The sequence below is a fragment of the Prionailurus viverrinus genome, chromosome A2 (genome assembly GCF_022837055.1).
Source record: "Prionailurus viverrinus isolate Anna chromosome A2, UM_Priviv_1.0, whole genome shotgun sequence".
NCBI classification, from domain to species: domain Eukaryota; kingdom Metazoa; phylum Chordata; class Mammalia; order Carnivora; family Felidae; genus Prionailurus; species Prionailurus viverrinus.
In genome coordinates this window covers 61,609,669-61,629,543 of record NC_062562.1, presented here as the reverse complement: position 1 = coordinate 61,629,543, position 19,875 = coordinate 61,609,669, and the positions used below count along the sequence as shown (strand labels likewise).

General features: G+C 58.9%; 1 protein-coding gene across 1 annotated transcript in view; it reads right to left on the bottom strand.

Annotated features, from left to right (window-relative positions):
• ADCY1 (adenylate cyclase 1) overlaps positions 1 to 19,875 on the bottom strand; it is a 112,060-nt gene that overhangs the window by 43,641 nt on the left and 48,544 nt on the right. The window contains exons 5-8 of the mRNA XM_047850384.1: positions 17,194 to 17,321; positions 10,891 to 11,049; positions 8,489 to 8,630; positions 7,338 to 7,493 (exon numbers count right to left, since the gene is read on the bottom strand). Coding sequence (XP_047706340.1) covers positions 7,338 to 7,493; positions 8,489 to 8,630; positions 10,891 to 11,049; positions 17,194 to 17,321 — 585 coding nt within the window. The remainder of the gene's footprint in view (positions 1 to 7,337; positions 7,494 to 8,488; positions 8,631 to 10,890; positions 11,050 to 17,193; positions 17,322 to 19,875) is intronic.

Below are 19,875 nucleotides of genomic sequence, written 5' to 3'. Positions count from 1 at the left end.
CACGGTTCCACTGCCGGCTGGTGCCCGAGATGCCAGGGGACTTAGCTCAGCATCGGCGCTGGGGCTCCGTGTCCGCAAATGGGGTCACACGATGTGTATGTGGCAGCCGTGTGGATGGGGGGAGGGGGGGATGAGAGGCAGTGCCCAGCACAGGGTAATAGAACAGAAATTGGTTCTTTAAAAATATCAGTAAAACTGGAAAGTCTGTAGCAGGCATGACAAAGGAAAAGAGGGAAAGACACTAACAGATTCAGGAAAAAAAATGCAATTCAACTACAGGCCTTGAAGACGCCAAAAGGGCAAGAAGGAAATACCTTGAACAGTGGTACACAATTAAGTTGACAACTTAGATCAGTGAACTACTCCAAGCACACATATACTACCACAACTCCCCAGACACGAAACACTGTTAGACTGGCCCTGTAATTACTAAAGAAATTCAAATTCATAGCTTCAAAATTCCTGAAAAATTAATCTCCAGGCCCAGATGGTTTCACTGGAGAATTCTCCTATTTAAATGAGAACTAACACTAACTCTATACAATCTCTTCCAGAAAACAGAAGAGGCAACACCTTCCAACTCACTTCACAAGGTCAGTATTGTCCTGATAACACAACCAGACCAAGACAGTACAAAAAAGGAACACCACAGGCCATCTCTCTCGATATTGATGTAAAAATTCTTAATAAAATAGTAGCTAATAGAATTCAGCACAATATGAATAGAAGTACACACCGTGACCACATCTAGAGACACAAGGCTGTTTACATATTTGTACACGAATGCAACACATCACATTAACACCCGATTAACCACCATATAAAAAAACCCCATGGTTGTATGAATTGACGCACAAAAGGCATTTTGACAAAGTTCGATACCCATTCTTGATAAACATGATCAGAACACTAGGGAGGGAGGGGAACTTCTCCGACCTGATGAGGAAGATCTACAGAATACTGACAGCCAGCGTCATACTCGCTGGTGAAAGACGGAGTTTCACCATAGTACTAGAAACCCCATCCAGTGCAATAGGGCAAGAATAGAAAATAAAGACAAACTTATTAGAAAGAGAGAAACGAAACTATCCTTATGATAAGTGACATGATGGTCTACATAGAAAGTTCCAAGGGGAGGAAAACAAATGAATTCCACAAGATCACTAGATACAAGATGAACATAAAGTATTTCTTTAATACCAGTAATCAGCACGTGAAGACGAAATTAAAATTCAGGACCATTCATAATCACAGAGAAAAATGAAGTAGGTACAAATCTAACAAAACACGAACACAACATGTATGCTGAAAACTATATAATGCTGATGATGAAGGAGATTAAAGATCTCAATAAATGGAGAAACACATGCTTGGGGATTAGAAGACACAACACAGTGAAGATATCAATTCTCCTCAGATTGATGTACACAGGCTTAACATAATTTTATCAAAATCCTAACAGGAACTTTTTTTATGGATAGACAAGCTTTTTCTAAATATTAAACGGAAAGCAAAGAGACTAGAATAGCTCATTTGTCTTAATATAGTGAAAGACACCACTCGGCCCAACATTAAGACTGATTGTGTAACTACATTACTTGGGATGGTATGGTGTTGGTGGAGGGCCAGACACAGAGGTCTGTGGAACAGACCAGACAGCCCAGAAGCAGCTTCCTATAAGTACGGTCAAGGGTTTTTGACTAAAATCCAAAAGCAATTCAACGGAAGAAAAACTGTCTTTTCAACAAATGGTGCTGGACCAAATGGACGTCCATAAGCAAAAAAGTAAATCTTGACCTAAACCTCATACCTTATAAAAAAAAAAAAAAAACTAACTCAAAATGGATCACAGGATTAACTATAAAACATACACAGTAAAACCTTGGATTGTAACTTGTTCTGCGAGGGTTCTGTAAGACGAGCAAACATTTCTAAGAATTTTAACTTGATAAGCAAGTGATGTCTTGCAACATGAGTCGAACATGACACTGAATGACATGTGATCACAACTGAGCCAATGGTCCTTCTCTCTCTCTCTCTGCGGGATTGTGGGCGATCATCTCCCAGGCTCGGATGCTCGGTCTCAGGCTGTGGCGTTTGGCAGAAATCAGTGATTTTTCAGCATGTTGGAAGGTGCCCACAACTGGCACTGGTGTCTTTTCTGTCACTTCAAAGCACCTGTGGACAGTCCTTTGCTTTTCCGTACAAGAGTGAGCTTAGGAACGCTTTGCTTCATTCTAGCTCAGGCTGCCTGCGGACAGAGACCCTTTCCTCCGCTGCCTTATTACCAGTTACAGTAAATACAGTCTATGACAAGAGTTTATTAATACTGCACTGTAGTAAACATCCATGTGAGCGTATACAAGGGCCCCCATGCAGAAGAAGATCCCATGGGACCAATAGACAGCAGTGATTCCATTAGTGATCGTGAAAGTCGCCCTACACAGTAACCCTCCTCTCTCGTTTCCCTCACACCAGCCACCAGGTTTTCAGAAGTGCAGGTTAACTTATTTTTCTTTATATTCTATATTTTCTTTATTATTTTGTATCATGTTACAGTATTGTAATCATTTTTGTATGAATATTTTTGGGTTATGGAATGAATCATCTGAGTTTCCGTTATTTCTTCCAGGGAAATTTACTTTGATGTACAAGTGCTTTGGATTACAAGCATGTTTTTGGAAAGAATTATGCTCACAAACCAAGGTTTTACTGGTAAGTATAAACTCTTAAAAGAAACGTTAAAATCTTCGGGGTTTGGGGCGTGGGCGGTGAGGCGGGGCGGGAAGGACGGTCGCCTGGCCGGGGCCAGGTAGGAGTGCACCCCTGGGGCCCGGCATGGACACCCAGCGTGGATGCCCCGCATGGACGCCCCACGTGGACACCCAGCGTGGACGCCCAGCTCCCCTCAGGTGAGCAGCGCAGACGACGGAAACGTCTCCCACCCGTGAAGCACAAGCTGGGTCTCAGTTTCCTCTCAGGCTGACACCCCGGACATTGTGGGCCGGGAACTGGCCCTGCCCAGCGTCAGCCCCTCCCAGCCCATACCCCACTCTCCCTCCCCGCATGCTCTCCCCACAGGCCCCGAACTTAAGACACCACTTCAGAGACAACCTTCTAGAAATGACCGGTCATCTTGGGAACTGGAGGGATTCTCCCTCTGGGGCCTGGGTGCCCACGGCCTCCACAAAGCAGCGGCTGAGCTGCCTGGACACCAGAGGCCACCATCAGAGCCATGCAGGCCGGGGGGCCACATGAGAGCCACACAGGCCAGAAGCCACGTCAGAGCCACGTGGGCCAGGGGCCACGTCAGAGCTACACAGGCCGGGAGCCATGTCAGAGCCCTGCAGGCCAGTGACCCTGGCTGGGAAAAGGCCCCACCATGGACTTGGGGTCCTGACTAAGGGACGTCCCGCAGAAGTGCTCAGACTCGCACTTCTCCGTCCATCCTTTTCCTCTCTTTGTGCTTACCAGGAATTTACCCTTTTCTTTATAACTGTGAAGCGTGTTGCTATAAAGCTGCTGCCTCCTCTCTCACTAGGGACATCGTAGGGTCCACGCAACGCGCCTTGCTTGCCCGGGACCCCAGGGAATATGTTTGCTGATTGCCACGCTGATGCCTGTGGGCCCGGCTGGACACGCCAGGGACGGGGGCGCTGAGGCCACAGAACTCTGGGGCCGGGCAGTCAGGGGTGCTCGGTCCCATGAGAGTCCCGGGTGACAAACCCCATGCCCGCTCTCCAAACTGTCCTTGCCGAGGCTTGAGAAATGAAGGCCACGCTCAACCGGCTTTCCTGATGCCCTGCGGCTGACCCCAGATGGCAGGCCCGGCCTGAGACCTGACCACGGTCCATGGGCACCTGCCTGAGCCGGGGTGCTCAGGGGTGAGCGGCTCATGGCAATGGTGCCCTGGTCTGACCCGTCCAGGGCTGACGGGCAACCCCGCCTACAACCACTGAAAGCCACAAAAGAGGCGCATGCGTGGCTGTGGTGGCAGAGACGGGGGCCATCGCTGTCCCAGGCAGAGAGCAGAGGGCAGGCATGGGCCGAGTGCACAGCTCGGGCACCCAGACTGCGTGGCACAGACAGTGAGGGGCAGCTTCTCGGCATCCTGGAGACACGGGAGGGTCCCATGCAACCTCTCACCGTGTGAGTCGGGGACAAAACCACGACGGGTCACTTCGGGAGATACTGAAATTCAACATCTGCCATCTGCATCGTGGCACCAGCACAGGAGTCAGGCCTGGACACGGATGAGCAGAAGACAGGGCCGGTGAGGGACTTCATCCCAACAGGGAGGCAGGCTCTGGGGCCAGTGAGGCCAGTGGGACCAGGGGGGCCAGTGGAGACAGCAGCCGCCAGCGGAAGGGCCGGCCCTGCAGGTCACTGGGTGGTCGCTTGCAGTCCTCACTAGGGGCCCCTGCTGGCCGGCCAGCCCTGCCTCTGCACCTCTCCACCCCATCCTTAGGAACCACGTGCCTTGTCACGGCCCCGCATGAACCCACCGAGGGCCTCCCGTGGGGCAGACACTACTGTTCCTCCCGTTGGGGCCTGCTGTCACTAACCGTGAGGCAGGGGGACGAAGGGGAGCCGCGGGCCCCGGCCGGCTACCTGCCTGTCCCTCCATGCCCCCAGCAGGGGAGCCACCTGGGCCAGAGCCCGGAAGCACTGGCTGGAGGGAGGGGCCAGACGTGGGGCCGAAGCTCGGGGTCCAGGACACACAGGTGGTCAAATCTGATGCACCGGCCGGCAGCTCACCGGGGGCACAGGGAGACCCTCTCGGGCTGGGGAGCTGTGTGCAGACGGGGAGCCTTGAAACTGCACAGTGGTTGCAGAACTCAGCCTCGGACCCTGGGGTGAAGGGCGAGGTGACAGGGATGGCGGCCGGAGCACATGCCTACACAGAGTGAGGCAGCAGGTGTCCCCCAAGGTGGGAGGCTAGAGGGCCAGGACCTTCTGTCCCCAGCAAACACAAATGAAGGACCAGAGTCTGAAGGCAGCACCCGTGAGGCGTCCTGCACTCCGGAGATTCCAGGTGTCGGGGGCTGGGCCGGGATTCGGGGGCCTGGGAACAGGCGGAAACCAGGCCTGGCTTGCTGCTCCCAGAGGGAGGAGAGGACGCAGGGTGAGCAATCCAGCGGCAACTCCAAGTGACAGTGAGGGAAGGGGCCATGAACACACACACACACACACACAAATTCACACACGTGCACACATATATGCACATGCATATTCACACTCACATGCATGCACACATATGCACGCACACATGTGCTCACATGTGCGCTTGTATGCACACGTATGCACACATGCAAGCTACACTGCACACAAACTCACATGTACACATGCACACTCACACACATGCACACACAGAAACACGCACACATACACATGCACATATGCAAAATCACAGACATGTACACACCTATGCACACACGCAAACACACGTGCACATGCACATAAACTCACTCGTATGCATGTGCACACAGGCCAACTCACACACACACACATGGAAATGCACACACACGTGCACACACATGCACACACCTATACATGCACACACACAAACTCACACTATGCATGCATGTGCACACACACATGCACACACCTAGGTACACACATGCAAACACACACGTGCACGCACAGTCACTCGTATACATGTGCACGCAAACACACGTATGAAAACACACATGTGCATACACACGGACACACCTATGCGTGCACAGAAACTCACGCACATGCATACATATATGCACACTCACGCACGCACTTCCAAATGCACAAGAAGCTATGAGAAAAGGAAATCGCCAGAGGACATCAGGACTCAGAAGCCCAGGCCAGGCAGGTACCTGACACACCTCTGCTGCCGGAGACTCAGAGTTTCTAGAGCCCATCATCTTCACAGGGCAATCGTAGCAAAGAGGGGCCTGAGCGGGGCGGGCCGTGAGGTCACAGTTCTAACGGAAGCCTGTGCCTCCACAGGCCCCACGGCAAACACTGACGTGGAGAGACCTCGCACAGGAGACGGTGAGGAACGTGACCTTCGACCCGGCTCTGCACAGAGGGGTCCCCCCAGGAACACGTGCACACACCTGCCAGGCACGTGAAGCCCATCCGGGTACCTGGCAGAGGGAAGGCCGCTCTTGATGGAATTCACCACCAGCAAAGCTGTCCAGGGGTTTCCGGCAACATTCTCACAAATACGAGCTCACCAGCAAAACCACAAAAAATCCTTGGAGGCAACAAACCCCCAGGAGTCCCAGCCAGCAGCTTCTCCCCCAAAAGCAGGGATGGAATCCCTTCTAACGCACAAAACCCACACGGCAGGGAAACCGGGAGCAAGGGGCGCAGTGCGCTCTCGGGAGATGGAAATTGGTCACCGACGGAGCAATGGTGGCTGGGCGCCAGGACACGAGGACACAGGAGGGCGAGGCTCAGAGCCGCTTGGGAAGGGGTGGCAGACCAGGCTCCTCCGGGCCTCCGGGGACACGGCCCCTGGCCCCTGCCCCCTGAAACACAAGGCCCGTGTGGCTGAGTGGATGTGGGGACCCCCGCAGAGCAGCACCCCACAACCCAGCAGGAGACCAGAAAACCCAAAGATGGCTCTGACCGAGCTGAGAGGAAAGGTGGAAAATCCTGGCAGCCAGGCCGCACAGCAGGGACACCCAAGGGGAGGCCACCTTCCATCCACTAGAAGACTCCACCACAGAGAAGCGTGCAGGCAAAGCAGGAGGCCTGGGACAGGAGGGGCAGCCAGAGGCGCTCCCCATGGAGGGTTGGCCTGTCTGACCGTCCCCTGGCTCACAGGCCACGGCCAGACCTCCCAACAGAACATCTGACATGCACGAGAATCTGGAGGGCGGGTTCAGCCAGAGGCTGGGGGTCTGAGCACGAATTTCCCGATACACACATGGAAAACCAAACTGCAAGAGTAAATAAGTAAATAAAAATACAAGATACCAGAAAGATTTTTGCAGGAAAGCAAAAGCAGCCCAGCCCTGAACGGCATTTACAATGTTGTGAAGCGGAAAAGGCCAGGGCTGACCCGGCTGAAGTGCATCTGCTCAGGGACCAGCGCTGGCGGCCCCTGCCTTGTTGTCCTCACACGTCATGACAGCCCCCCTGCCTTATCGTCATCCTCACATGTCATGGCGCCCCCACCTTATCGTCATCCTCACGTGTCATGGCGTCTCCTGCCTTGTCATCATCCTCCCACGTCTGGGCACCCCCTGCCTTGTCGCCGTCCTCCCGCGTCATGGCACCCCCTACCTCATCGTCCTCACACATCATGGTGCCCCTGCCCTGTCATCGTCCTCACATGTCATGGCGGCCCCTACCTTGTCGTCGTCCTCACACGTCAGGACGTTAGAGAACGGGATCTCTGCCTTGAACATCTTCCGACAGTGCATCAGCTGCACGAGCAGGTAGCACACGGTCTTGAACTTCATCCTCTTGGCTGGTTTTATGTCAGAGAGGATCAGCCCTGGAAATATCTGTGCCGACACATGGCACAAAGAAACCCGGTGAGGACACCCGTGCTGCCCCTCCAGCCTGGAGCATGAACGAGATGGGAACACTCCAGGAGGTCACGGGGACCAAACAAGTGAACAGAACCGGCACCAGGTCCCACAGCACAGAGCCGCACCCACAGCCTCAGAAAACCAGAGTGAAGCCGGCATCCGGGGGCAGAACAGCGGACAGCTGTGGGGCCGGGCCAGGGGGAGACCCCAGAAGCCTGGTTAAGGACCACACATGCCGACCCCCATGGTCCCTGCCCCTCAGAGACCACCCTCCACTCCCATCCCCCTGGGGCCCAGTGCTAACCCCTCACCCGGCCCTCCTCCAGGCCCTGCTGGCAGCTGCCACTCTCTCCCCTTCTTCGAAAGCCCAGCCTGTCCTGGCCCAGGGCCACCCTCACCCATGGTCCCCAGGCTACAGGGACTGCTGCATCTCAGGGACTGCAGAGCCCTGATCTGTGGGCGTACCACGACAGCGAAGCTTGAAGCTGTCCCCCACATATGACACGCTTATGTCCCGAAGGAGAGCTGGGGCCACCTGTGCCCTGCACCCTCATCTGTGTCCTGAGCCCCTCTCTTGTGCCCTGAACCTCTCACCTGAGCCCTAAAAGGAAAAGGTCACCTCTAATCATATCCAGATCAGCTTCCTTGGACACAGTGACCTCAAGTGCCCCACACGATCCTCCTGTGGGCACAGCACCCCTCAGCGTACCCCCCACCCCTCACCTGTTTTCCAGGAGAGGTGGTAAAGGACCAGGGAGGTGAGGAGGGAGGCTGCAGGAGGCCCAGCCCCCGAGAGGACCCTGCACTCTGACGGAGGGTCTAGGAGCTCACAGCCCCTGCCCCACACACACCCCATGCCCCCCCCACGCACCCCTCCCCTCACACCCCTCCCCCCACCCCGAAGGCCTGGCCCAGGGGGTGGGCACGCCATCCCGTCTGTGTCCACGCAGGAGGGTCCTGGCGCCCACCTTCCGCCGATGTGACGGCACGATGAAGAAGGTCTCGATGTTGTGAGCTTTCAGAAAACTGTTCCTCTCATGTCCGTGACCCGGCTCCACCTCGTAGTCCCCGTTCAGGCATGCTAGGGTCGTCTTCGTGATGTGGACCTTCCTGCAAAACACAACAGAGGCGTCCCTGAGCACAGGCACGTGCAGGAGAAGTGGTCAGGCTCGCCGAGTCACACATGTCACACGCAGGTCACCGGGGAAGGGAGGGGGCGGGAGCCTAGCCACAGGGACGACAAAAACCTTCAGCAGGACGGAAGACAGCAGTGGGGTGAGGGGAGAAGCAGAGTGTCCCCGAGACCTCAGGCCCTGCCCGGTCTCACTGTCCCCACACCAGATGGAGCGTTCACACTCATCCCAGCACATTTTGTGGCGAGAAGGAGAATCCGTAGTCGATGCCTCCCCACACCCGCCCTGAAGCAGAACTGTGAGCCTGAAAACCCACAGCAGCCCCAGAACCCCTCAGCCCCAGTGCCTCCCAGAGACCTGAGCGCTGGGGTCTGCGGAGAAAAGCAAATTCCCCAGTGTGCAAAGTGGTCCTCAAACCACCATGTCTCCTTGATTTCCTGCAGGGACCAGGGCGTTCAAGCAGGATGAGAGTCCTCACCGCTGGGAGGGACTCTGTCACCCGCCAGCCTGGCCCAGAACTGCACAGGGACAGCCAAGCAGCAAGGGTCTCTGGAGAGGCAGGGGAGCGTCCTGCATTCAGGGTCCTCCATCCATAGCAGAGACGGGAGCTGCACACAGTCACTGAGCTGAGGGTCCCCCGGGTCACAGAAATCTCAGCAACTGCTCTCAGTGCAGAGCGCTCCAGGCTCTGGAAAGAAGGGGTCTCGGGTGCAAGCACGTGGTGGGAGTGGAGGCCCCCGCGGGTCCCAGCTGGGATGTGGCCTGGGGACAAACGGGAGGCCTGGCCAGCCCAGGGCCGCAAGGCCAGTGAGACAAGGCCCCACCTTCACCAGCAAGCACTGCCTGCCACTGGCCCCAGGCGCTCACTCGCCCCATGTCTGTGGTGAGAGAGCGTCAGCCCCGGAAGCTCCCTCCCAGGACACGAGCAGGGCTGGGATGCCAGCGCCCACTGTCTCAGTCTTGCGGGATCGGAGGCCCAGCTATGCGTGTGACTGTCCCAGACGGCAGGGGCAAGGGGACATGAGGTCCGGGCCTGGAGGCCCCCCTGATCCTGGAGCCAGGGAAGACACAGGTGACTGTGCTTCCCCTAGGGCCCGCAGGGCTCGGGGAGTTTACTCAGGACCCAGCGCTGTCTGCTCCAGGGCAGCCTGGAGCAAGCACCTTGCGCATCAACTCGGGGAATTGGCCACAGTACCAGGCAGCAGGTATAAAGGGTCGGTTTTAGACCAGGAGATGCACGTGAAGAGTGGGTGTGTTTGGCCTCCTCCGGTTCCACCCCTGCCTGACCCTGGCCCCTTCAGGGCGACTGCTCAGGGGGTCCAGTTTGGGAAGGGGCCCAGGAACCCAGCCTCAGGGGTCTCAGCGTGAAATGAAAGCCACACAGTGACAAGATCCACCTACCTGTCAGTCCACCCACCCGTCCATCCACCCACCCATCCGAGTCTAGTCACGCTCTCTGAACACCCCGTAGTGGACGGGGTGTTTGCTGAACGGGTAGATGTGGGGGGCGGGGAGGGATAGGTCGATTGGGGGCTGTGATGGTCCACGGGAGAGGTGCTCAGGGACCGCCAGACTCACAGACGACAATCATCTCTGAGCACCCTTGGAAAGGCCTCAGCGTCAGGCGGGTGCTGTGTGTCCCCCACAGTCTGTCCAGGAGGGAAGGAGAAAGATGTGTCCCCAGGAACCAGGTCTCTGGGGCAGGCAGAGGGCAGGCAGTGAGGGACAGGGGAGGGGCAGAGCCCTGGAGGCACACACGGCCGGGAGCTCGGGAACAGACACAGCACGGCCAGCACGGGTGCGAGGGTGGCTGACGCTCACTCCAGCGTGGGGGCCATGTGAGCCCTGGCGGCACATAGCTGTGCCTGGTGGCCCTTCTCCCGTGGCCGCCGCTGAGCGGGGGGAGGGAGAACCCCATTCTTGCCTTGGCCATGGGCCTCATTGGGCAGGGGAGGCCACCGTAGCAGGGCAGCCACAGGGCAGGGACCATGCGAAGCACACCATGGCGCCAGGAGGAAGTCCGTGTGAGCGCGGAAGGGCTCTGAGGCCATGGCACCTCCCTTCCTCAGTGAGCGCAGGGAACGGAACCACCAGCAGGTGGCCAGGCATCAGGCCTGCTTTCCGGCCAGGACCGACTTCCCGTGGAGGCCGGGGGGTCCCGGAGGCCCAGCACAGACCAGCACCCGCGCCCCTGCCCTCGCCGCCCCCCCACAGCATACCACGTCGCCCCGACTCACCCAGGTAGGCCAGCTGCCTCCATGACGTTGGCCAGGGTAACGTCGTTGGACCACACGTCGTACTGCCACTTGCGCAGGCCCAGGACCCCACAGAGGACCCTGCCTGTGTGCAGCCCCACGCGCATGTTCAGGTCCACCTCAGTGGCCTCGGCCACAGACCTGCAACAGATGAGTCACGGGCGTGGGGCTGGGCCCTTGTCCACACACGCACAGGGGAGCCCGGCCAGGTGAGAGCACGGGGTCTCCTGACCTTAGCCTGACCCCCGGGTGGGGCCCCAGGTGGCCAGAGCCCCTCAGCCCCCCAGCCACCCGGCACCCCACACTGTGTCCACGTCGCCCCCTGCCCCCTTCCCACCCAGGGCAGCCCCTGAAGGCAAGCAAGCCTGGGACCTCAGATCAGAGCCACTGATCCGCTCTGTGACCCGCTGACCCAGAGGCCAGGGTGACGACCGGCCAAGAGCATCTGACAGTCTCCGTGGCCCAAGCGCCCTGGGGGACAGCTGGGGTTTGACCCCAAGCTCCAGACCTGGCCTGTGGGGAGGCTGTGCTCCAAAGTTGTGGCCTGACCCCCAAGCAAACTGTACGGGATGGAAAGTGGGCCTCGACACACATGTGGACATGGAATCATTCGGCAGGTCCTGGGGTGCAGGTCACCCCTGGCTGAAGAACACGGGACAGCATGCATCCCCATGGTGCCCAGGGGAGATGGCCTATGGTCGGCAGCCACAGCGGGGCGACCCTGCAGGACGCTCTGTGGGAGAAGGGGTTCCCTGCAACCGTGGAGGGACCCAGGGGGGTGTCCCACTCCATTTCCCAGCCCCTGGACATGCCGCCACAGTCAGACACAGGAGGCATATGACACACTTTGTCAGGCAAAGGGGACGTGTGACTGTGCTGACGCCCTCCGGTGCTGTTTTCCTCGTTCCGACTTCCCCAACGGGCAGAAGTTGTGTTATTAAGGAAAACTCTAAACCACACCGCTGAGGAGGCAAGAGCAGGCTGTCTGGTGGGCTCCCAGGGACAGAAGTGGGCTGCACAGGAGGGACAGGGCAGTGTCCGCAGTGACCCCCAGGCAGGTGTGCCCGACAGGCCTCCCGGGTCAGCGGCCAAGCCCAACCAAGAAGGGCCAGGAGGCCAAGCCGAGGTGCAGGACACGAGGGTCCCATGGCTATGATGCCTATCACAAGGGGGAAGGGAGACCGGCCGCCACCCTAAGGCCAGCTCCACCAGACAACCCGCCCTCTGCTCCCTCCCAGCGGAAGGTACCCTGCGGCCCAGCCACGTGCAGACCCCCATGAGCTCAACGAAAACTCTGCTTCCTGCTTTGACACTGGAGCCAATTCATGTGCACCGCCTTGTCCCGAACACGAGCTGGCCCAGCCGGGATGCAGCCTCCAGGAAGCCCTCCCAGATCTGCACCCCTAGTCCCTGAGGGCTCATCACCGGCGCCAGTACAACAGGGTCCATCAGAGACTGCTCCCAGCCACACCCTGACCTCCCGGCAGGCTGACCCAAATCACCAGAGACACGGGGGTGCCTGGGCTCTTAAAACATCTGAAATAAAAACCCTAAAGGAAGACAAGGGGCTTCAACAATGAAACAAAGGTGTTCTGTCCAGAACATACGGACAGGACACTGACTGTGTCCTGGGGAGGACGAGGTCCGGAGGCTTTGGCTCTCAGAACCTCACACAGGCAAGGCGGCCACTCCTCATGGGGAGGGGATGGGAGCAGAGCCCATACTGGGAGACACCAGGATTTCTAGGGAAATCCCACCGGCCCAGCAACTATGACCACACTAACCACTGCCCTCTCTGAGCCTCAGTTTCCCTGTGTGCAATCCAAGGAGGGGCTGAACGAGTGCCAACGGGCTCTGACAGCAGCCGAGCTACCCTGGTGCCTCCAGGCTCAAGGCCATGGCCACAGCCTGCTAACTCCTACTCTGGCAGGTGCAGGTGTGGGTGGAGACACGGAGAGGGTCCACGAAGACCCAGGATGCTCCATGCCACTGCTGGGGGTCCCAACGTGGGGCCTTCAGATGCCCATTCCTCTTGCTGAAGCCACCCCGCCTGAGGACGGAGCCCCCTGGGCCCAGCTTGCCGTGGCCCCAACTTCCATGTGCAGACTGCCCGCCACTCCTGCCAGGTTCCCGCCAGCTGGGCCACCCTGCCCCCAAGGTGCCTCATGCAATCCTGGACCCTCCTCCCGTTGGGGGCCCACCGCTGCCCACCGCGTCCACCGAGGGTTCGTCCCCCAGAACCAGAGGTGTTCACGGGCGCGTTCAAAAGTCCGTGTGCCACAGACCGTTCAAAGGGTTACTTAGAAGTCTGACTGTGGATGTGTCTTCAACACCTATTTAGTTTTACACACATGAAACGTATTTTTCTCTTAATTATAACTTTTTTCAGTCATTTGCCAACCTCTACCTAGAGGTGCTGAGACAAAAAAAAAAAAGATAAGGTTAAAATTTAGGGTAGTTTTTTTTTTTTGAAATTTGCAAAAAGAAAAGAATGTAGGGAAAGATGAGTAAGAAAATTTGCAAATGGTGTTTCTGTGCATTTTCAGCATTTGTGCCCTCTGCAGCCGGGAAGGGACAAAGGGCATGGGGACCCTGGCAGCCACATGTAGCATGCAGCATGCCGCCAGCCTCCAACCAAAGTCTGCAGCCCAGACACCCCACTGGTGGGCTCTGTCTCTCCCCTCTTCCAGAAGGTTCTGCCTCAAACACCTGAGTTCTGTGTCAGCAAACATTCAGGCACCTGGGCAGGCGCTTCTCAACAGATCGTGTGTCAGGAACTGTCTCCCTGAGACACGCTGGCCAGGAACAGAGACAGCCAGGGGCCTCCAGGACCATCGGAGGCACCTTCCCTCCGGGGCCAGCCCAGCTCCGACCTGGTTACATGGGCGTCCACACCCCGAGGACCATGCAGCCCCGCCAGCTCCAGCATGGGTCCCAGAAGGCAGAGCACAGGCCACTCGCTTCCCCTGACCCAATACCGCAAACCAAACACGCGGCCTTCCGCAAAGCCACGTCTGCGTTACGTCTAATAGCAACACGGCCCCTGGCCTGCTTCTGGTCCGGCGCACGATGTGCTGAGGCCTGTGACAGACGGGGCTACCCCGCGTGAGTGCACAATCGCCCGCTGCTGGAGGCGCACAGAATCCAGACGCTCTGGAGCCAGAGGGGACCGTGTAGAGGAGTCCCCACACCCCGCTCGCTGAGCCGGCCCCCTTTTCTGGGCCGGGGGTGAGTCAATGTCCCAGCGGCTGGGGAGCCAGCAGAGTGCAAGGGCCGGCCTGCGGGGAGAGCCCCCAGCCCCGGGAGCTGTGCCCACCACCCAGGGCGAGGGTCTGGGCCCCCACATCCACATCGGGACTCATGATGTGGCCTTAACACGCAGCGGGTAAATATTCCCATCCATTATTCCCACAGGAGCAAACTTCCCACCAAGTGCAACACGTGATCCTTCCCACCTGCTGGACAGGATCCTCAGCCCCTCCAGGCTCAGGGGGGTCAGCACCCAGCCGGGCACAGGCTGCACGTGTCTGCTCTTGAGGAGATCTCTTCTGTCACCGTTAACTCATTCGGCTCTGCTCCATCCAGCGGCAGCAAACACCCGGCCCCTCACAAGCCCATCCTGAGCTCATGTCAGGGGACTTTCGTGTTTGCACAGTGCGTGACCCTAGTGGATGTGCCGCTGGATGACAGGGGGCCTACACCCCGGGGTGGAACTAGCAGCATCTCCCCCCCGATCCTGAGCACCCAGAACCACACACGGGGTCCACATGAGACGCTTCAGCAATCTCATAACTGGCCCAAACCATCTTTCGGCCTCTGGGTCTCCCCCGTCCACTGAGAGGCCCCCCCAGCCTGGAGCAGACCTCTCCGTGGCCTGACCAGGTACATCTGCAGGCACCATTTTCCTGCTGGTCACCCACAGCCCGGTGCAGCCGCCCAGGGCCACCAGGGACCTCGCAGGGATGGCACTCCTCTGGAGAGCGCAGGTGGAAGACGGTGGCCTCAGGACAGAAGATGTGGCTGAGAACACAGACCTCGCTCCCCGGGCTCCATGGGCGGCACGCACAGCCTGGCCAGAGGCCCAGATGCCGACTCCGGCCACCACCCTGGTTCTCGTTTCTCCTCCAAGAATTCTTGTGTTTCCAAAGCTCCAGTCAAAACTTTCGCTCTGCGATCAGAGTGTCTGGGCAGACCCGCCTTTGGATAAACAAATTCTGTCCTGCATGTGTTCTGTGTGTCACCCAGGGACAGTGTGGCTGGCGAGAGAGGCTGCCAGAGGACCAGGAGTGGCATCCTCGGGAAGCAGTCCCGGCCTGAAGCCCAGCCATGCAGCGGACACACACTGGCCTGCTCTGTGGTACCCAGAAGGGCTCATCTGTGCAGGAGACCACCTCTAAGCTGTGACCCGGGTGGCCTTCATTTCTGTGCAGAGCCAGGGCCTGGGCCCAGCAAGGACTCCCAGTTTGTCAAGACAGAGACCTGGAATGCTCTGGGCATAAGGAGCTGGGGCAGGGGGCAGAGGGCAGCCTTCAAAAGCCAAGCAAGATGCCCCAGCCCTGTGGGGGACCACGTCAGAGGGCAAGACCGGGAGTCAAGGTGTCAGGGCCTGGCAGGACCCCAGGGACCGGGAGTCCATGAGAGAAGGCAGGAGGCACGGCCACGGGGACCCTATTTCCCGGAGCAAACAGACCAGGGACAGGTCCACATCTCCACACGGCACAGCGCGAGGCCAAACCCAAGGGCAGATGACACACCCACAGGACTTCTGAGTGCAGGCACCACTCCAGGTGAGGCCCAGAGCCCATGAGAGCACAGCCCGTGTCTTAAGTGCAGGGGCCTGGGTGGCCGTGCTTGGGGGCCCCACCTGGTGAGGAGGCTCAGGATCTGAAGGGCACCAGGCTGCCACGAGGACCCGGAGGGGGGAGGGTGGGTACCAGCATCATCTGCCTGATTCAGGGCACCATCTGCCTGGCCCAACTCCAAGAGCCGTATGCTGCCCCAGTCAGGCCCATCTGGCTCACAGGCTCCTACGTGCACCACACGACCCCCACCTGCATTTGTGCCTGCGACCCTAATGCAGCCCCACTTTACCCCAGGGGATCACACAGGAGATGGAGGTGCTAGAGGGCACATTCCGTACTCTGTGACGCAGCACACAATGCGATGTGATGTGACAGGTGATCGGTGTCACTCATGTGTGACGCGCTGACACGTGACAGGACGTGTGGCATGTGGTGTGACAGAGGACATACAGTGTAAACAACACGGGGTACCCGTGATGGGGCGCACTCTGCTCTGTGATGGGACAGGTGACCTGATACGACGCCCTCTCGGAGAACAGACGTCATCGAGCCTCCGAGTCCCGTGCACAGCGAATCTCTGTTTCCTCCCAGACCCGCCTGCCCTGCCCTCGGCCTCCTCGAGAGCACGTGCTCTTGTGTTTGGACGCACGCGGACTCACCGGGGCCCCGGCCACCCCGACCCTAGCGTTGGGCCCACAGCAGCCACCAAGGCACCGGGACCACGCCGCCCTGCCCCCTCCAGGGCCCCCTCGCTCACTCTCGACAAGAAATGGGCGCCAGGCTGGGCGCTGGTGAGGGCTGGTCTGCAGGTGCCGGGTCTGCAAGGTCCGCCCCCCTCCAGGGCCCCCTTGCTTGCATTTCTCTGTCCCTCAGTCATTTGTGTCCCGCAGACGACAACTCAGCTGCCACTTCCGGGCTCCGACTCTGACGCACACACCAGTCGCTGGGCTGCGCCCACGTCTCGCGCTGCCGAGATGCCGGAAGGCGGGCCCTCCACCTTCCAGCCCCACACCCCCCTGACCCACACGCACTCTGCATCTGCTCAGAACGAGACGAGGCTGAACAAGAAGGGGGCATGGCAGGGCACAGTGTTCCCAGGATGCGCACCTGCTCCGGCTGGGCCTCCCCCCGCAGAGAGCACGTGGATAGCCACGCCCAGGAAGGCAAGAACACGCAGTTCCTTCGAGTGGAACTCGGCTGGATGTGAGCCACGGCTCCCCAGCGCGGTCCCCCACCGAAGTATGTGGTCTGACTGAACAATGAGTGACCTCTTCGCGCACAATTACTGCACACCTGACAATACCCAGGGTGGTCACGGACAAAGAAACGCTGTCCCGGCAAATTGCAGAGGAGGGGGCCACGGAGGCACAGCTTGGGAGGGAGCCCTCCCGCCACGCCTCCCTGTGCAGCGTGGCTCTCCACAGCCTTGGGACCTGGCCCCCAGGACCCACCGGCCAGGTCGGCACAGGGCGTGGGCACTCACGTGATGGTGTCGATCATGTCCAGGCCCATCTCCACGCAGCAGTGGGCGTGGTCGGTCTTGGGCTGGGTGAGGCCGGACACACAGTAGTAACAGTCCCCTAGGATCTTGATGCGGCGACAGTGATTCTCCTTGGGGGCAAGAGGGCAAACCGCACGTTAGTGACGCAGCCGGGGCTAGGGACCCACACCTTCGCCAGCACGGGTGCCGGTGACCACAGAGTGCGCCCCAAGACCCCACACCCCCAACCCAGGGGACCCCCTCCCCAGGCCAGGGCAGCCTCAGGAGGGTAGGCAGCCCCCACGGCTGTGACCGGGGTCACCCTGGGGCACCCACGCTCCCCCAGGCCTATTCCCCTGCAGGCATCCCCCTCTCCATCCCTCAGCTCACCTGGAAAACCCTGCAGACAATTCAAGGTAGGGAAGCCCCAAGCCCAGAGACAGCTCTTTCCCGGGGGGCAGGGGGTGTCTCCCAGGTGGGCCAGCATGACGCCCCTTCTGACCGCCACCTCAGACGGCCACACATCCACACCGTCTGTGGCCATGACCCCACCACACACACACACACACACACACACACACACACACACACCAGTCCCGGGAAGGGCAGGTGCACCACCTCACGGTCCCTGTGTTTGGGGTCCACGGGCCGTGGGATCGGCTATCACCAAAGAATCATCTTCCAGGGCTGGAGCCCCAAGCAAACCACCAGGGTCTGCACCTGACCTCACTGCCCACAGGGACACCCAGAAGGCAGCCAACACCACGGAACGTCCACGCTCACACTTATGCAATGGGAAGAGTGCCAGCCCCCGCCTCGCCCGCACGCTGCCCGGGGACTCACTAGCACCAGTCATCTCAGCTGTGACTATGGCTGGGAAGGTAGTTTTACTATCAAACACTTCGGGAAAGCCCTCCTGGACACCCTTATGTGCAGAGGGCTGCACAAAATACTTTCCCGCAAGTGGGTCACGTCCACAGACATTCACCACATGACGCAACCGAGAAATTCTTCAAACTGCATTAATGCTTCCAAACGTAATAGCAAATCCACTGCGTGGGGTTTTTTTAGTTTTTTTTTTAATGTTTATTTACTTATTTTGAGAGAGAGAGAGACAGAGCATGAGTGTGGGGGGGGGGGGGTGGGCAGAGAAAGAGAGGAAGAGAGAATCCAAAACAGGCTCTGCACCACCCACGGGACTCACACTCACGAACCAAGAGATCATGACCTGAGCCGAAATGAAGAGTCGCACACTTAACGGACTGAGCCACCCAGGCGCCCCACAAATCCGCCTTGTGTTAACGAAAGTAGCAAACGTTATGAAAATTTACAACATTTTCCGGAACAAAAACGAGCAGTGAGAAGTATAGTGTTGTTTTCGCTTTGCATCTGTCACGTGCGCCCGGGCCTGTGGGCGTCTGAGGGCCCTGCCTCGCCAGCGCGGCCCGGGGGGAGCACCTCACAGACCCCCCACGTCCTGTGACAGCCTAGAGCTCCGCCCCCACCCTGAGAACCATCCTACGGCTTCTATTTCATCCTGCTCCGGGATGTCTCCCCGAAGTGCTCACTCCCGCGGGACCACTCCCCCAACCTCCACATTAACGTGAGAATCCCGGGCTCCTGCTGCCCACACGCTCACACAGACGCACACTCGTGCACGACACTCTCTCCTGAGAGGCGGCCCAGCCACCGCCCCACATCAGAGGATGGGCGCCCACCCAGCCCTGGGCCTCCCTCGGCACGCAGATGCCCCGGACAACAGCCGTGGGCCATGAACTGGCTGCTGGGAGGTCAGCCCCCGAGGGACCACGGGCAGCCGTTTAACGTTAGGACACAGGCCTCCCCGTCTGCGGAAGGGGGTTCTCCCCGTGTCTCAGGGAATGGCCACGCTGGGGGTGACCTATCCCAGGATGGTGTCTGGGAGCCTAGAGCCGGACAGCCGGGTGCCGATGTCCACCCTGCAGAGCCAAGGGCCGGGCCCCCGGGAGTCAGCCCACCATGCTCATGCAAGCCTCCAGGCCAGCAGGCAGCACTGGGCTCTCTCCTGGCACTTCCAGAGTGTCCACCCCACTGTCCCCATCGTCACTGTCCTGTGGGAGGGCACCCACTGTGCCCAAGAGTCAGACCCGGCCAGGACACTCCATGCAGGCCAGGGAGAGGGAGTCCTTCTCCCAACCTCCCCTGTCCCCACATCCAGGCTGCTGTCCTCAGGCCCAGGGATGACACCAGGGGCACCTGCCAGGCCTCACCCCCTCCTCCTATGGAAGGCTCCCACTGTCAGGACGTCCTCTCAGCTCCAAGACGCCCACAGAGGGCACGGCCCTACCGCACATGGCACTATTCTTGCAGACGATGTCGGGAGAGTCACCAATCCCCGATTCTGGGCACCTCAAGGATGACGTGTGCCCATCAGCACCTCCGTGGGGTGTCCCTGTGCCCTTGGCTCAGCTGCAAGGTGCTCCCAGCCGCCTCCTGCCCTTCTCCAAGTGTCCCGACAGGCCCGTCTCTGGATGAGCAGGTGTGTGAGCCAAGTGCAGGGGGACAGGTGCCCACAGGGAACCTCAAGTATGACCATTATGGCCCCACATGGCTGGTCTCCAAGTGGGGGCCTGCAGCAAAGCCACTGAGCAGGTGGCGTCCAGGGGCCGCAGCCTTGTAATTACAGCCTGTCAGCAGCAGATGTGT